Below are 17,521 nucleotides of genomic sequence, written 5' to 3' on the forward strand. Positions count from 1 at the left end.
GCATAAATTGTCCTCTTTAACTGTTTATCTTACATCATCATTCCTGCAAAGCTATAATGACATTCCCATCAGCCTCAACTGTACTTTGTATATAGTGCTAATTATCAAATGTTAGCATGCTAATAAGCTAAATTAAGATGGTGAACATGATAAAATATTAAACCTGCTAAAAATGAGCATGTTAGCATTATCACTGTGGGCATTTTAACAGGCAGACTTTAGCATTTAGCTCAAAGCACTCCAGCTGTGCCTGAGTACAGCCTCACAGAGCTGCACGGCTCATGTCTGTAGACTCTTAGCCTTGTTAACACTATGGAGCACATTCCCAAAAGACAGTTTTTCCCCCCTGAGTTACAGTTTAAGTGTGTGTTCTCTGAATGTTGCACAGATAACTTTGTTGATGAGAGACTTCAGCTTCAAACACCCAAGAACCAAAGATGTCATGACTCCCAGTAAACCCAAACTGAGAGGACATTACATCATATGATTGTGTGACTTTCTGTATGGCACATTAGCACAACACCCCAAATATTGCATATATTGTTTTTGTATTTTATGCTCTATTTTACAATATAATTCAACCCATGTCTCCTAGAAATATGAAGAAATATGTTTATTTATTTACATTCATTTATTACAAATTTGCAACAGCAAATTAGTTTTGTTTGAAATGATTGTTTGAAATACTGCCTACATTATGATTTCTGTCCACATGATGAAGAAATATTACTTATTGAATTTGGCAAGTTGCAATGTCGCAATATAGCGACTGCATACTGTTGCAATGTCAATACTGAACATATCAGAAAAATGTTCAGTGACTCAGAGCTGCTTAAGTATGATTATATTTTTAATTACATTTAGGCAACTCAACACACTTGGTTAAGGTAAGGGAAACATTGTGGTATTGGATAAAGACTAACTTAACAGCAGGCTGAAAAGCACCATTTTTCTTCTCTCTCTGGTTGAAAGTTTCAAGTCTGTTTCACCTCTAACTACACCCACCATCACTGCAGAGTGCAGCCGAACCTTAATCACTGTGCTTCTGTTGCCTGAACCCAATCACACACAGGAATCAGGATGCAAACTCCAGTTTTGGTGTCAAAGTCCTGTGAGAACCATCCACCCTGCACCACCTACAAGAATCAAGCACTTATCTTTCTGGAAAAAACTTTCTCACCAAACCAAATCTTTGCAGCAATCATGTTTCCTCCAAAACGTTCATGGCCATCTGATAACGGTTTCCTGGTATTTGTCTCAACCTCAACTGCTCATCCTGCTCTGGCACAGCCACGATCAAAGTCCTCATGAAACTGTATTTGCCAACAATCGTCTTTGCAAAACAGAACTAATAAATCTACATGTAATATGAACACTGTCAGGCTTGTTTGTTGACAGAGAAACAAAGCAGAGAGTGCATTTTCTCCAGATCCTGAGATGACATAACTGATAAATGTGTTTTCTCCCCCATATCACATCTTTCATTCTCTCTGCCAAGAATAGAAACAGAGATGCAGAGACGAGAGTTGGAGAGGGTCAGACACTGACAGATAAAATAAATGATCAGATGATCAGGCCATCATAAAGGAGAAAAAAAGAGAGAGAGGAGAAAGAGAAAGATTTAGTATTTGGTGGCCAGAGATGTTTCCAAAGCAGAGCTCGGCAGCATCTGGTTCAGCCTCCGAAATCACTTCCTCCCCTCCTCCTGCAGCTTCCTGCCCACAGGGCATTTGTGTGTGTGTGTGTGGGAGGGTGGGCATATGTGTGTATCTGTTCCATTTGCAGCAAAAATATTAATGTTACCCTCTTAACACCTGTTAAAAGTGCTGTGTTTATCTTTGAGTGTGTGTGTGTGTGAGAGAGAGAGTGTTGCATGGAAAATTAGTCCACTCAGAGAAAACAGTGTTGAGAAAAGGTATTGAGCTAGAGATAGAAACTACAGGAGCAGTAAGTTTGCCAGAGAGAATGAATTTCTTCTCAGTCCTCTGCACCGTTTATTGTTGACAGTCACACGAGTACAGCAGAAATCACACACAGCTGACAGGTTCAGGGTGTGTTTGTGCCCCTCTGTACTACAGTGTGCACAGGTCAACCTTTAAATGTCTGACACATTTGAGAAGCAACCTTGTGAGCCTCACATCATGACAAATGCAGCATCTCAGACATCCCTGCTGTCTGATTTAAAGAAGAGATTCTCTTTGCTCTCTGCTGATATTTAATATATTCAAGCCCATACAGGCCAGAATAATGTATGCACTAAGAACATACAGTATATGGCATATTCAAAGGCAGAATCACTTAGAGGATGCGTTAATAGAGTGTGTGTGTGTGTGTGTGTGTGTGTGTGTGTGTGTGTGTGTGTGTGTGAAAGAGAATGCAAGTGAGAGAAATTGCACAACAGAGTGAAAACAGACCACAGGACCGAAACCACCGAAAAGATTGTGTGTATCTCATCTGAACAATCTCATCAGTGTGTTAGCACATTATAGCTCTTGCACATAAAAGTCTGCACGCGGCTTATTTTTGCTCACCATTTCGATATGCATGCCCAAGTTTTAGATTTAGATAGATTAGATTAAAAATATTTTCCTTCTGTTCTTAGGAGCCAATATTTGAGCCATTATTTTCCATTAATTTGTTTAAAGTGTATCAGCAGATTCATGAAACTTGCTTGAGTTGTGTAATCCATCATAGTGAACATCAAGTGTGTTTTCATTTTTGCCAATGTTACATTACCATTGCATGGTTAATGAGTTTAAAGCGGTACTCTGTTGATTTAGTGTTGCACTTTCATGAAGGTGGGGGACTTCCAAGTGACGAATTTAAAAAATAATTTGTGTAGCCGAAGCTAAAGCTGGATTTATAGTTGTGTGTTAAGAGGCTAAAGTGAACTTCCTCAAAAATGTAACACAACATCCAGGCTACAGCGGCTACAGAGATACCACATTCATATCTCATGAACCGCAAGAATTGTGATTGGTCAGCGTGGGTATCACACTGGGTGAAATAACAAAAATATGGTGACTGCACAGAAAGAGATAAAAAGAATGAAAGATAGGTACACGCCTTAAACTCTTAAACAAAGAGAAAATTTCCACTTCCAAAAGGAGAATGTGCAAACAGTCTTCTAGTGTCAAACTCTGCACATACATCATTCTGCACAGTGAAGCTCAAACATCCAACGGAAGAAACAAGAAGTGAAAGACATTTTTGAGTGGAGGGGGACTTTAAAATAAATACAGTAAATATATCCATCTAGAGTTGTGATGGTGCTATCAATGGGCGCAATACAATGTTGAACTATAAATCAAAACCTATGCCATAGGTATTTATTAGTACTTTTCATTAACATTGACTTTTTGTCCCTTGTACCAGTCAAGCTTTAAAAAACCACTAAATTCCTACATTTTACATAAAGCAACCAACAGTATCTCTTTGTTAGACCATCCCTTCCTGATGAATTCTCAAGCGCTATGCCCCCAGTTTGTGACACAGTTTGTGTTCTGGTATATATGTTTAATCTTTCAGCCCAAACTAAGATAAGCACCGATGACATCATCAGGATTATTTTCTCAGACGTGACAAAGCTCCTCCAGAGCCACAGAAGACATTACACATCTGTTTTCCCACGCTGATGACGAATAAACTGATCTTGATGTGTGAAATTAAAGGAGTTCTCCTTTAGACTAGATGTTAAAAATGTTGCCCTACAGAACTAAATAAAGTTTTAAGAGTCTGCTGATGGAATGGAAACTAATAGATGCCTGAAACACTGGAGAAACATAAAAATGATTAGCTGTGATAATAAGTACACTTTATGGGGAGTAAATGAGCTAAAACATGCAAAACCACCGGTACCAACTCCTCTTTCTCTTAAATCTCAGCTTTAAGTGCTTGTCTAAAACGTACACATATGCACACATGTTTATATGAGAGTGCATGGATGCATTAATCTTTTAGAGAGCTCCCCCTCCTCCCTCAACCCTCTCCTCTGTAAGTGGCCTCTGTAATCATTACAAACAACCAGATAACCCACATAACTACGCATGTTTAAGCTTTATCCCACACTTTGTCTCTCTAGCTTTCTCCCTACAGCCTCGGGTTGGGTTGTGTGTTTGTTACAGGTCAAGGCTGGTGATGCGTTTATGTGTATGTGAACGTGTTGGCCTCAATGAATGTCAGGACTTCTTGTCAGACGGCTCTGTCTGAACCTGCCCTCCAGCTATTGCACTGTAAAAATGAGGAATGTCCTCTATCAGTACAGGAGAGGAGAGGAGAGGAGAGGAGAGGAGAGGAGAGGAGAGATTAATTAAGATAATTTTTAAAAAAATGAGTGGGACAAAAAGGAGGCTGGGAGAGTGTCAGCTATGCCCACAGATTACTTTAGGGAACTATTAAGTGGGTAGATCAGATACATGGTGTGAGGAGAAAATGAAGAGCAAAGCGGAGTGAAGTCAGTATAAAGTGAGCATGAAGGGGGGGGAAAGAATGAGCGTAAAGCGGAGAAAGGTTTCTTTGATGTTTCTTGTCCCCTCAGGTGATTCTCCCTCCCATTCATTAGGGGCCGGTTTCCCCGGAACCTTCCTGTCGATGTGCCATCTGGAAGGCCCTTTAAAAAAAAAAAAAAAAAAGACACACTACACTCCTCTACTTCTCTAAAAGCGCCCCGTGTTAGCATTCGGCACACCTCTCCTCTCCTCTCCTTTTCTCTCCTCTCCTCTCCCTTTCTCTCTCCTCTCCTCTCCCTTTCTCTCCTCTCCTCTCCTCTCTTTTCCTCTCCTCTCCTCTCCGTTGGTCCCACTCCCTCAAAGTGTTCCATTTCCTCACAGTTAGGTTAGATTGTATCAGATGAAACTTTAATGGCACCCATGGGGAAAATGGGTCATTGCAGCTATGGCGAATGTAGATAGACAGACAGATAGATAGATCTTAATTCATATAAGATTCATAGATGTGTGTCACTGTACGTGTTCATAGACAGAGTATGTCAAGAGTAGAGCCCGACTGCTGCAACAGTATTTGATACATTCGATTTTAAAGCTGCACTAATCAATATTTTTATATTAACGATGTGTCAAATGACTTTGTGTAATGTGAAAGGGATCGCTTATACTGATTAACCAGCAGAGAATTATCACCCAACTCTGCAGCCCAATTTAGTGTCTTTCAGCTCATTGTTTTGGTTTTGCAGCCCATGACTTTAATTTTTCGGTTCGGTGCTCTGATAGTGTCATTTTTAGGCTGCAGCAGGCAGCTGTTTTCAGCAACAAAAGCTCTGATACATCGACTGTACGCTACCAGCAACAGCAAACAGACAAGATTAGTGACTAGCCGGTGAACATAGTGGAACATTTAGCTGCTCAGAGAGCCCTCGAGATGTGCAAACAGAGCACAAAGGAGAGTGAGTATTGGATTTATATTCATCAGGTGGCCAAAGACTCCAAATGAATGCTCATGTTGCTCCATGTCTGCTGGTGTGAATAAGCAACTGCAAACATGTTCACCATATGTCAGCTTTATAAAGTGATAATACGTCAACGGTCTGTTTACAGATTGTTGTTCTGCTCCAAAGCAGACAAAAAAAAAATCAATTTATGCAGGTTTAAAGGGGACAGTATGATGCACATTTCCATGTCTATATTTATATTCTGTGGCTCTACTGGAATATTTTTGCATGATTTACAGTTTAAAAAAAAACTCACTTATCACATAGTGGCCCTTTATGCAGCCTCTCAGTTCAGCTCAGTTCAGTCTGAAACAGGTAATTTTAGCTCCTGTCTTTTTAAGGCCCCCCCTCCCAATGATCCCAATGTGTTCTGATGTCGTCCCCCCACGTAAACAAACAGCAGTTGCAGGATTTCTCGTTCTTTACTCGAAATGGAAACTTCTTAAATACATCCGTACAATTTTGAGCCTGAGACCAATCTGAAATATGCAAATGGACAACGCAAACAACCCGTGGAATAACTGTAGCAACAAAAGCTATCAATGGATGCCTGAACAATCTGCCTGATCAATCATCATGAGGAGGAAGTAGGGGCAACTTTGCAAACAAAGTGTTCAGTGCAGTCTGAAGCCTTGGCTTTTGACTTGCAGGGAGCATTTTTACATACACTCATCTCAAGATTGGACTTTGACCATGTTAAACAAACAGAAAACACACAAAGCAGGATATGCCCCCTCTAAGGGATTCTTATCAAAAATGTTTGTTTATATTATGTGTTTATAAAGTAGTTTTTTTAACTACCAAATATCAAAATATCCGGTATCAGTATCCAGTACTGGGATACACAGTTGATACGTCAGATGTTAACCTTATAACAGATATATCTGCATACATGTCGGCCTATAAGTGACAAGAAATTGCAGTACAGAAAGTACTGAAGTAATTTAGTTTGTTCATCTGAGATTTCAAGTTAGTTTTCAAGTGTAAAATGCCCTGATCACCACATATTTTGGTCGCAATTTGGGCATTTTATACCTTTATTGGAGAACTAACAGCAGGGAGATGGCAAATTTAAGAGATCATTATTGAAATGTTTATGTATTTAATGGCCAATAAGTCATTATCATATTTATATTGTTGAATTCTTTTCAAACATGGAGATTTGCTTTGTTAGCATTTAACGACTGAAGTAGCAACTGTCACCCGTCACGACCGAGTTGCTCTGATATCTATCCAAAGTGAACAGCGAGGAAAGACAAACATGTAGGAGTCAATTTGTGATCCAAATAAAAAGATTGATCTCTTCAGTGAACCAACGATACAATAACAGCTACCACCCAAATTCTACAGTGTGCTATATACAGCACGTGTGTGGGCACAGTTCATTCAATAAAACACAATGAAAAACCACAACACAGCTCTGATAGGTTGCAGCTCATCTGTTTGTAATTATGGTGCAACATAATAAATCTTAGTGTTTACAGTAAGACACGCAGTAACTCTGTGACACATATTGTTCACAGTGATTCTACAAGAGGGAAATTAGGAATAGCTGATAATAGAGCAATAACAAGAGAGGAAATAAATTAAGGTTGACACTGCTTAACAGAATAAACAGTGAGTTCACCAATCACATCTGTTTACCATCATAAAAACATAAAAACAAAAAAACCCTCAGAGTTCTTGTCACTTATGTAATTGAAACCCAGTACGGAAATGTTTAGCAAGTGACTTGTGAAATATGTTCAACAAGACTCAGTTTAGTCAAGGCCAGAGCTCATTACTTCCCTCTTCTACCAGGACAGTAAACTGCCGCACGGACATTACTCCCACACTGTGAGGTTGCATTTCTCAACTGCAGCCTGTTTGCATGCAAAGGTACAAAGCTTTTAGGGGTTAAAACGGCTCTTTGTGTTGTCTTTAGCCATAATTGTAACAGAACCCTGCTCCACCCACTTGCTGTTGATAATTTCTAATTGAAACTGACAGTGGAGCTCTTGAGGCAATATACCCTTCAGCGCCATTCAGAAGCTCTCCATTTAATAGATTTTTATAAACCGGCATCATCTAAATGAGCATGGGCAACTGTAATATCATGAGAGGTAATTTGTCAATACACTGCAGGGACATTACATCACTGCCATTAAAATGTCACCGGGTGGATTCTGTTATCTAATATGTGAAACATGAGAACATACACACACACACACACACAAACACACACTCCCAGACATGCACATGTAGGACAAACACACACACACACATGTATTGAGCATCTCAAATGGGGCAACTTTTATCTCCCAGGCACGGGAAGCACATATATGTCATCATGTATCACATCATTTTTTTTCTCCATTTAATCACTCATAAAGGAATATACAGTAGAATAATTTACCGTGAGCATATACAGTATGTTTCTCACTCTCCAAAGTCAGCCTCTCTCGTTTCTGCTTGCTTGCTAAACAACCTCAAATCCCACATAATCTCCAGTTTCATTCTTCCAATATGAGGGAAAACAACTCTGCCAGCGTGCACACCAAATATTTCAGGGTGCTAGGTGCCTGTTAGTGAGTGCACTAAGCAGGATTAGAACCATTTTGCTGATAAAACCTCCAGCTCACTCAGTATGCTGTATGTATGTGTGTGTATGTATGTGTGTGTGTGTGTGTGCGTGCGTGTGTGATGCAGAGGAACACCATGTAGAAGCATGCACTTTGGCTGAGTGCATGTAATTTTATTATCTGGGTCTACCCATCACAAATTATTGTGGGCGGTTTTTTAATTCTTTCATGTGATTTTGCTTTCAAATGGCCTAAAACATGATTTACAGATTGAAAGCGTAGCTGGTCTTTGAAGATATTTAATTTAATTAAGATTAATTAATTAGACTGTTTTATTTATATTAAATATATGAGAAAAGAAAGTGAGTATCCATACTGAATGGATGAATAAAAGCTCCTCAGCACAGCTCTCAGTGAAAGCAAGCAGACACATTTTACTGTAGCCTCACATTTAGACTAAATGAAGAGTGCTACAAACAATATGATTAAATTACAGTTGTTTTTGCATGTTCCTTCACAAAAAGTTAAAAGAAATTAAGAGGGAAAAGATTAATTAAACTCACAAGATTAAGTATGTTTTAATAGTAATATTACTATAAACAGGAATATTCATTTACAGGCTATATTTGGACTTATTCGGTGTTATCTTGCCCTCTCACCCGGCCAACTCACCTCTTGTTCCCGCAGTGGTTAGTTGGTTTCAGCCTGACTGGAGGTTTTGTTCCGTCCCGGTGCAGTGGTGCTGTCCTGCAGTCTTCCGCCGGTCGACAGCCGACACTTCAGGCGTGCAGGAGCGGGTGTGAGTGTTTGTATCGCCGAGCTGAGTCAAGTTGACCGGAGAGAGGCAGGAAAACACCGGAACATGACGGCTGCAGCCTTCAAAATACAACGAATACGTTGGATGTAATTCAATCAGAGTCAGAATCGGCTTTATTGGCCAATTATGTTTGTGCATTAAGGGAATTAGACTCAGGTTTACAGTGGTTCTCAATGCAAAGATAAGTAAGCATAAACATATTATAAACAGTATTAATTACAAGCAAGCGGCTGTATATAACAAGTCAAAGAGTTTCTGTAAATTGTAAATATGGATACAAGTAGTGCAAAGGTGTGCAAGAGTGCAAGAAGTGCTGAAATAAATTTTGAATGCAAGTTACTTTATATACATACAGACAGTACAGCAGGTGGTCATGTATAGTATATGTTCAGTATATACAGCCTGCTTAAAGGTTTAAGTAGATTTTTTTGATTGCCTCATCGATTTGATGATGCCAGAGTTATTATATTTTAGAGGGTTTTAGTGTGTTTTTATAGATTTTAACAGGTTTAAATTGCTTTAAGTGCATTTCAGTATGACCCAAAGTAGATGAGTTGTTTGTTTGATGTAATGTTTATAAAATATGCTTATTTGCTTTCTGCTGAGAGTTGTGTGACAAGATCAATGCCACTCTCATGTCTGTGCGATAAATATGAAGCTACAGCGTCCAGTTAGCTTAGCTAGACAGATGTGAGAGTGGTGTTCTCATCTAACTCTTGGCAAGAAATTAAGAATTAAGCGCATTTCCCAAATAATGTGAATCTATTAATTTAAAGGTGCTACAACCTAGAGCCTAATAGCCTACAACCCCTGCAGAAATTATCACACATTACCCAAAAAGCATAACATCATCATTATCATAATAATCATTTTCCGTTGCTGTAATTGAAGCATTAAGTATGTACATTCTCAGCTCTAAAATTAGCCTTTTAAAGTCTTGACAATATCCTATAAAAATATAAGTATTGTAGCCTATCCTATGATATTAGAAACAAAAACAAGTTCATGTTTGTTATTTCATATATCATTCATTTGGACTCTTATTGTGGTCATCGCTGGTAACAATTCAGCTATTAGTATATTTCACATTGTGGTTAATAATGTAATGCATTGATTCGAGGGCCTACTGTTGGCCTCTCAGTAGCTACTGTCAACACAAATATGTATATGAAAATCCACTATATTTAACCATGTTTTACAGCTTGTGTGTCATTATTTCTAGACTTTTTGAAACATTTCATCAGTTCAAAATTGTTTTTATAAGCAATTTTCATAAAACATTAAAAGTCATGAAGTATCAAGTTGAAACAACAACGTTAATTATGTTTTTTGAGTTGTTAAAGGACCCCCAATAGAATAAAATGCTCTCCACAAAGAAATATAAAGTATGTGTCTATCATCCTCAAATGTCAGATCTGTGCAGTTTGATCTGATCTTATTCACAGTAAGTGTTTCTCTTGTGATGGACTGGGAAGAAACAATTAAACGTCCATTTATCAGTCTTATTCTGAAGGTTAACAGAGGAAGTCTTGTCTGTTAAATGTGCTGAGCTTGACACCGGCGCTCCTCTCCATGCAGGGTCCACCGGTCCACCCATCTCCCCGCCTCCCTCCTTCCATGCTCTCACATAAAGGCAGCCTTGTTGATTCAACACACCGTTACAGCAGCAGGAAACACTACTGCCTTTCATTATAAAGCCAACAACACGTCCGACTGACTCCAAATGTGAAGTCCACATAAAGATCCATCTCAATCTAAACTGACCTGGGAAGTTATGCGGACCAGGGTCGAAACCAGACGGCAGACAAGAAGCAGATGCAGAAATGAGAGGGGCTAAAGTGAGCATGTAGTCAGTCTACGGATGCAATCTGTGTGTGTTTCCGTTGTAATTGTGTCGTTAATCCAAAAGGAGATATTTTAATGTCCAGTATGAACAGGAGGGATGATCACAGCAGGAAAACCTCTTTCAGTGTCCATATGAATTACTTTCTAATAAAACGATGGTAACTTATGGTTTTACTGATGGTAAATAAATTATTTACTGTAATGCTTTATAAATCAGTTACAAGCTTTTATGAGAACATTTTTTGGGATTAAAGATTGTCAAAATCTACTGTCCAGAGGCCCCAAAGGTCTATATAATTTGATTGATCACAAATTTGTTAGAAATTTGTAGCACTTGAATAACAATATCAACCATACTATCCTTCATCTGGCCCTGGTTTTTAAGAAGGACTCTGCGTCAAAATCAATCAGTTTACTTGTATTACTCCATCACAAGAGTACTGTAAGGCTGCAACTGTTATTTCTACAGTTATTTCATTAACAATAGATCTGACAATAATTTTTTCTTGATTGTTCAGTGTATTAAATGTTAAAAAAACGGTGAAAAATACCTACCTTATGTGTACTTGTTACCAACAGTCAAAGACCCAAAGATGTTGACTCATGGAAAAATGGGAAAACTAGCAAATTTGAGAAGCTGGTACCAGTGAACTTTTTGGCGTTTTTGCTTAAATAAATAAGAAAAAATTAAGCAATTACCAAACATTTTGCCAGTTAATTTCCTGTCAATTAATCAACTATCATTTCAGCTCTAGAGTACTACCATGTATAGCGGGAGCCAACCGGGGCCACACAACAAACTTTTGCCCCGGGTCCCCACAGGAGATTTATCTGGCCATGCATAAATGTCAGTATTCATTAATAAATCATCATTGGTTTGGCTCACTTTCCAATAAGCCATCAGGTCTGCAGCTGTAAATGTTTGTTCATGAGTGGAGTTTGGTCCCTGCAGCACTTTTCCAGACAGTAAGTGGTCAAAAGGTGCACTGGAGAAGTCTTCTTGGAGGAGAATAAACATCAGCCAGAGAGATTTTTAACAAGCTGACAAACCAAAGATTTTTCTTATTAATGGCCTATAACTTATCTAAAAACCATTAGTAAATGACTCATTCAAGTTAAAACGTATAAACCCTTTTTATAAGATGCCTTATTAGAAAGTTGTAGCTATAATTTTCATATACAGCAGGCTGTATATACTGTAGATAACCACCTGCTGTATGTATATAAAGTATTTTATCACTTTTTTACCAATACAATATTTATTTCAGCACTCCTTGCACTATTTACATCCTGTTTACAATTAATAAAAGCAGTTTTTACCTGTATACACACATTGCATGTTGTTGTCCATTTGTTGATTCTACATGTATCTATCTAGTTTTTCACCCCCTTTGCTCATATATATACATAATCGTGATATGTTGAATCATCTTTGTTCGGCTTGTTGTCCTTGTGTATCTCTCTGAACATAAGCACATTGAGAGCTACTAGAAACTGGAGTCAAAATCCTTGTATGTGTACGCATACTTGACCAATTAAGCTGATTCTGCCCACATTCTTGCTGTTATATTTGTAAATGTCCCGTAGAAAAAGAGATGATGAGCCAGAGCCAGAATAATTAAGGTAATTCTGACTTCTGACCCCACACCATGACACACTTTTATAGCTAATGCACCCAAAAGGATAATGTTATTTCTATTTAGGCATATAAAACAGACATGTTTTATGTGACATGAGGGAAAAAAAGGACTGGGAAGATTAGGATAGGTGAGACATGTTTTAGGACAAAAAACCCATCTTTGATATGATTTTTCCACCAAAAAAGTTAAATTAGCTCGTTAAAAAACATTAATTATATTATTATAGCTCCCTGCTACCCACCTCCCACCCATTACAACCCCCTAAAACAGAGCCTCCAAACAATAATTAGATGGATCGGTTGATTAGTAAATTAGTGAAACGTGAAGGGACAGGAGAAGCTTGTTAAAAATTCTTAAAATTACATCTACGCCTTCTCTCTCGTCTCCTTCCTCACTGAAAAGTCTATTCTCACTGCATGTACAGGATGTACGCCGGAGGCTTTCCACATCAACACTTCTGTATTTTGAACCACGATTTGCTAGTTGTGATTTCACAAATCATGCTTAAAGGTACATGTCTTCAACTCAGATTTAAGGTGAGCACAGAGAAACTTTCCCCCCTTCAACAGATGAATGTGAAAACAGTCTTCGAGTGTCAAACTCTGTCACAACATTCATACGATGTACACCTTAAGCGTAGGATGTGTCAGTGAGTGTGAGGGATTTAAAGAGGGTGGGAGAGTAGTGCACTTTCCTAAATTTAAGGTGAAATTCAGAGTTTCCGCACCATATTATCATATATTACTATATAGTGACCCCACATGGTAGACTATGAAACTGCAACTCCCTAAATTCTGTAAAGAAGCACATCAGAGGAATAAGGACGCAAACTGAATCAATAAAGTTACTAGTGGACGTCATAATACTCACTTTGAAGCGTAGTAGATGTCAGTAGGTTTGTTGTGTTTCTTTCTAACATGCCAATTTGAGTCTTGTGCTCTGTTTTCCTCCTCCTCCCTCTCTATTTTACCTCATGGAGTTGCATCATTTTATTCCACGACAGACTGGGAGATACAGGAAGGCTCCGTCTCTGTAAAGTCCTCTGAGACATGATTTTAGGAGTAGCCCCCTCCCCACCTGACTTTACACCTGAACAAAGCCTCGGGGGTTACACTTTAGGGACTTTTAAGCATTTAATATTACAAAGCAGACAGACCTGGAGAGACTGGGCCATGCAGGCTCATCATAATGACATCACACCTGTTAGGTTTTCTATGTACAAAAGGGTAAAAGCAGCATCAGCACACACACAGGGGAAAAAGGCAATTAGGTCCAAGGCGAAATGTGCTAGCATGTTGGAAACAATGTCCTGCGGGCTTTCTGCATCTTAACGAGGCAAAAGGGAGCCTGTTTGTTTGTGTAAACGTGTACGCAGAGGCTCCTCGATACTTTAACACCACAGTGATACAGCAGGACAAACAGACATGTGAGATAAAACAAACAATCACCACAAAATCACAGAATATATAGATTTTTTTTTTTTAATAACAACCAGTCTTAACAACTCATAAAAAACAAAATATAAAAATATACAGGCAGCTCAGAGTAAACCTACTAACCAAATATATGGAAATAAAGGCAAGCTCTCTGGTATCTACTTAGTATAGGCAAGGTTTTTTTTAAATTAATTTAAGTCAACTGAGCAACTACTGCAGCTGGCTTGTATTATTTTCACATGTGCAGCTTCTTAAAGACAGTGGACACGTCTGAGGTTCGTGTTAAATGCATAGGATGTTTGTTAGGAGTCAGCAACTAAAGCAGCGGTTCCCAAACTTGTGAGCAACTGAACAAAAGTTAGATTTTTCCTTCTCAGATTGTTTAATTTGAAGGATTTTAGGAGCACTAAAGAGGTAAAGAAGAGAAAAAAGCGTAATAAATAAACAAGAGTTTGTGTAACAGAAATATAATTTGTTCATTTATACCCATTTAAATCATCTTGTGACCCTTCAGAGTAATCTTACTGAACTAAAGTGAACATAGAAAGGTTTTTACTTTGGTTTTTGTTCATCTCTCATTTTCTTTGCTGTCGTTTTCTAACCCTTAAAGTTCTGGAAGATCTCTGCAGCGTCCAGCCAGGTCCTGAAGCAGGCCAAGCCTCGGTCTCGGATCTGTTTCCTGCCCTTGTCTGTGATCACGTCGCCGTTCTCCTTCACTATCACCAGTTTGGGCACTGCGGTGATCTTGTAGCGCTGCTTCAACTCGCTGCCAGACAGATGAAAGAAAAATGACAAAGACATTAATATAGCTTTTAATATACCTATGTCATTATACTGCTATAGCTACTAATACATTAAACCAGCCAGCGTTACTTTTATACTTGCAATAAATTTGACAGTGGTGGAATATAAAAAAACTACATTTACACAAGTATAGTGCTTAAACACACATTTGAGATACTTCTTTTATACTTCTATTTGACTTCAGAGCGAAATATTGTTCTCTTCACTACATTTATCTAACAACTAAAGCTACAAGATGCTTTACAGGTTAATATTTGAAACATACAAAACTTAGTTGATCAACAGAAGCCAAAAGTTGACTGGTTGTAGCTTCTCAGATTTGGAGGATGTGTTGCTGCTCTTTGTGATCTGTCATTTGTAACAGAATATTTTTGAGTTTTGGACTGTTGGTCGGATAAAACGAGACATCTGAAGATGTCATCACATTTTTTGCTATTCTGTGACATTTTATAGACCAAAATGTGAGTCAATTAATTGAGAAAATAATCAGCAGACTAACTACTTTAAGTACATTTAACAAGTAATAAGTCTGTACCTCTGCCTAAATAAAACTTTTATTGACCTTCACTGTATTGATACTTTAATATGTATATGTATTCTTGACCTGTTGATAATGTCTATATAAGAGTACAAGAACTGGCTACTACACATCTATAGATACAGACTGGATTTGAGTCTGTCCTAAACAACATACATGTGAAACACACTTGTACAAAATATTCACAACACACAAAATAGAAGAAAATCAAAACAAAAGATTAAATCCAACGTGGGACCTGAATGGAGCTGCAACTTTTTTTTATAATCAATTAATCATTTTAGTTATTTTTCAAGCAAAAATGCCGAATATTCTTTGTTTCCAGCTTCTCAAATGTGACAATTTGCTGTTTTTCCTCATCACATATGACAGTAAATTAAACATTTTAGGCTCCAAGTCAGACGAAACAAGTAAAATGAAGACATTATTGTGGCCTCTGAGAAACTGTGAATGCCATTTTTTCATAGACTAAATGATTCATTGAGAAAAAGATCAGCAATAGGGCTGCAACTAATGATTATTTTCCTTGTCAATTAATCTGTCGGTTATTTTTACATTTAATATATATAAATATGTTTCCCAAAACCTGAGGTGCAACCTTATTCAGTTTACTATCATAGAAGACTAAAGAAATCAGATAATAGTCACATTTAAGAAGCTGCAACAAGAGAATTGTACAATTATTTTGTTAAAAAAAAAGACTCAAAACGATTAAATGATTATCAAAATAGCTGGTGATTAATTTTCTGTCGATCGACTAATTGACTAATTGATTAATCGTTGCAGCTCTGATTGGCAGATTAATCGATAATGAGAATAATGGTTAGCCGCAGCCCTAGATCTGAACATTCAAAGACAAAAACTATGAAAATCAAACAAAACAGTTAATAAAAAGCAGATCAAGGTGCATTGATTAAAAATGGAACAGTTCACTCTTAAAGTCTGCCAGGCTCAGCTGTAAGAGGAAGTTTGTAAGTCTGTATTTAAAGCTAAACTAATCCCTGAGAGGGTCACCCTCAAAAGTATTTTACATAAGCAGGAGCACAGCCTAATAAGCTCTATAGATAATTATGTTAAAGCCCAATAAAGCACTAATTAGTGCAGCTAACTTCGTTTTGACATATAATGTTGAGCTCAAAATGTTAGTGCAAGATATGTACGCGCTAAGGTTAATATTCACACGCTTTTTAAAGTTAAATAACCATTTTTTCATTGACTTTTCTTTAAGATTTGATGCTTACTGTTTGTAATCATCCGTCCAGGGTAGAGCCAGCCAGTCTCCGTGCATATCATGATAATATTCAACCATGTCCTCAGTCGACTTGTCAGAGGAGACAAAAACTATTTCAAACTGAGCAGGAGGCTCACCCTCCTCCACCAGCTCCGTATAGAAATCACACAGGATGGGTGTGAAGTCTCGACAAGGCGGACACCATCCTGCAGAAAAGTAGATTCCCACCACTTTGTTCCTCAACGCCTCCTCGGGGTCGACAAAATCCCCGTCTTTATTCACGAGAGTCCGCCCGGAAAACACCTCTACCATGTCTGCAAAAACTCTCACGCACACTTGCAACTTAATTTAAAGGGATGTTAAACAGCTCAAAGTGTCGTTTTAGCTCATATTTCCTCACGTTGGCCACTTTCGACTCCTCTCTGTTGTTCAGAAGTGTTGGTTCTCTGAAGAAGAAGGTCCTACTTTCCTGAAATGTTTACCTTTCTGTAAAAGCTACTTACTAACAGCCAATCCCGGTAATCACCTGCGGACCAATGAGGACACGAGGAGACAATGTTGTAGTTCATTAGCCACGTGGGTTTCAGAGGGGCCAAAGGTGCATTCAAACGCTGCTTGTAAGCTAGTAATTTCCAGTTCAGCAGCAACAACACGACGTCTCACAACACTTTCAGGCAGGTAGCGACCCAGACTGGCGCATGCGCAGAACAGACAGGACAGCATTTATTGAAATGCAATTGAAGTTCTGCCTGAATATATATTTATATATTTTTGGCTGCAAATTAGATTCTGTTACTGCAGTAACAAACAAATGGAGAACAAAATATTTTTATTTATTTGTCCAAAGTTGTAAGTATGCTTAGGAATGTATAGAAACGTGTTAAATTGTTCAAATAAATAGAGAACTCTATTAATCCCAAATGAAATTTAAGTTTTACAGCAGCCACTTGTCATAATTCAAAATACAAAAACAATAATAACTAAAAAATAAATAAATACTGAGCATATGGATGGACAATTCAGAAGTTCATCATGCTTTTCAAAGTTTCTATGGAAATTGGATACCAACTGGTATTGATTGTAACAGAAAGATCCATTATGTAGGAGCAAGTTACAACATTTTCAAGCTGCCTCTCAAGCTTACATGGTCTTTGATACCAAAATATAGGTTTTCATGGGAGTACTCCTTTAAATTATTGTAAT

The 17,521-nt window shown here is 38.1% G+C and overlaps 2 protein-coding genes across 3 annotated transcripts in view; both read right to left on the reverse strand.

The window, feature by feature from the left end:
• The window catches only part of csgalnact1a (chondroitin sulfate N-acetylgalactosaminyltransferase 1a), a 37,191-nt gene extending 28,375 nt beyond the window's left edge, over positions 1–8,816 (reverse strand). Inside the window, exon 1 of one of the 2 annotated variants that reach the window (XM_044333915.1) lies at positions 8,680–8,816. The gene's annotated coding sequence lies outside the window, so the exon portion shown is untranslated. The remainder of the gene's footprint in view (positions 1–8,679) is intronic. The other variant, XM_044333916.1, reaches the window with a different exon arrangement.
• Positions 8,817–13,764: 4,948 nt separating this feature from the next.
• Positions 13,765–16,947, reverse strand: nxnl2 (nucleoredoxin like 2). The gene is made up of 2 exons (XM_044333752.1): positions 16,329–16,947; positions 13,765–14,511 (listed from the first exon to the last, which is right to left on the reverse strand). Exons 1-2 carry the CDS (start codon positions 16,628–16,630, stop codon positions 14,343–14,345), a joined length of 471 nt encoding a protein of 156 aa, XP_044189687.1. The 5' UTR covers positions 16,631–16,947; the 3' UTR covers positions 13,765–14,342.
• Positions 16,948–17,521: the final 574 nt, after the last annotated feature.

The sequence above is a fragment of the Thunnus albacares genome, chromosome 18 (genome assembly GCF_914725855.1).
Source record: "Thunnus albacares chromosome 18, fThuAlb1.1, whole genome shotgun sequence".
Lineage (NCBI taxonomy): Eukaryota > Metazoa > Chordata > Actinopteri > Scombriformes > Scombridae > Thunnus > Thunnus albacares.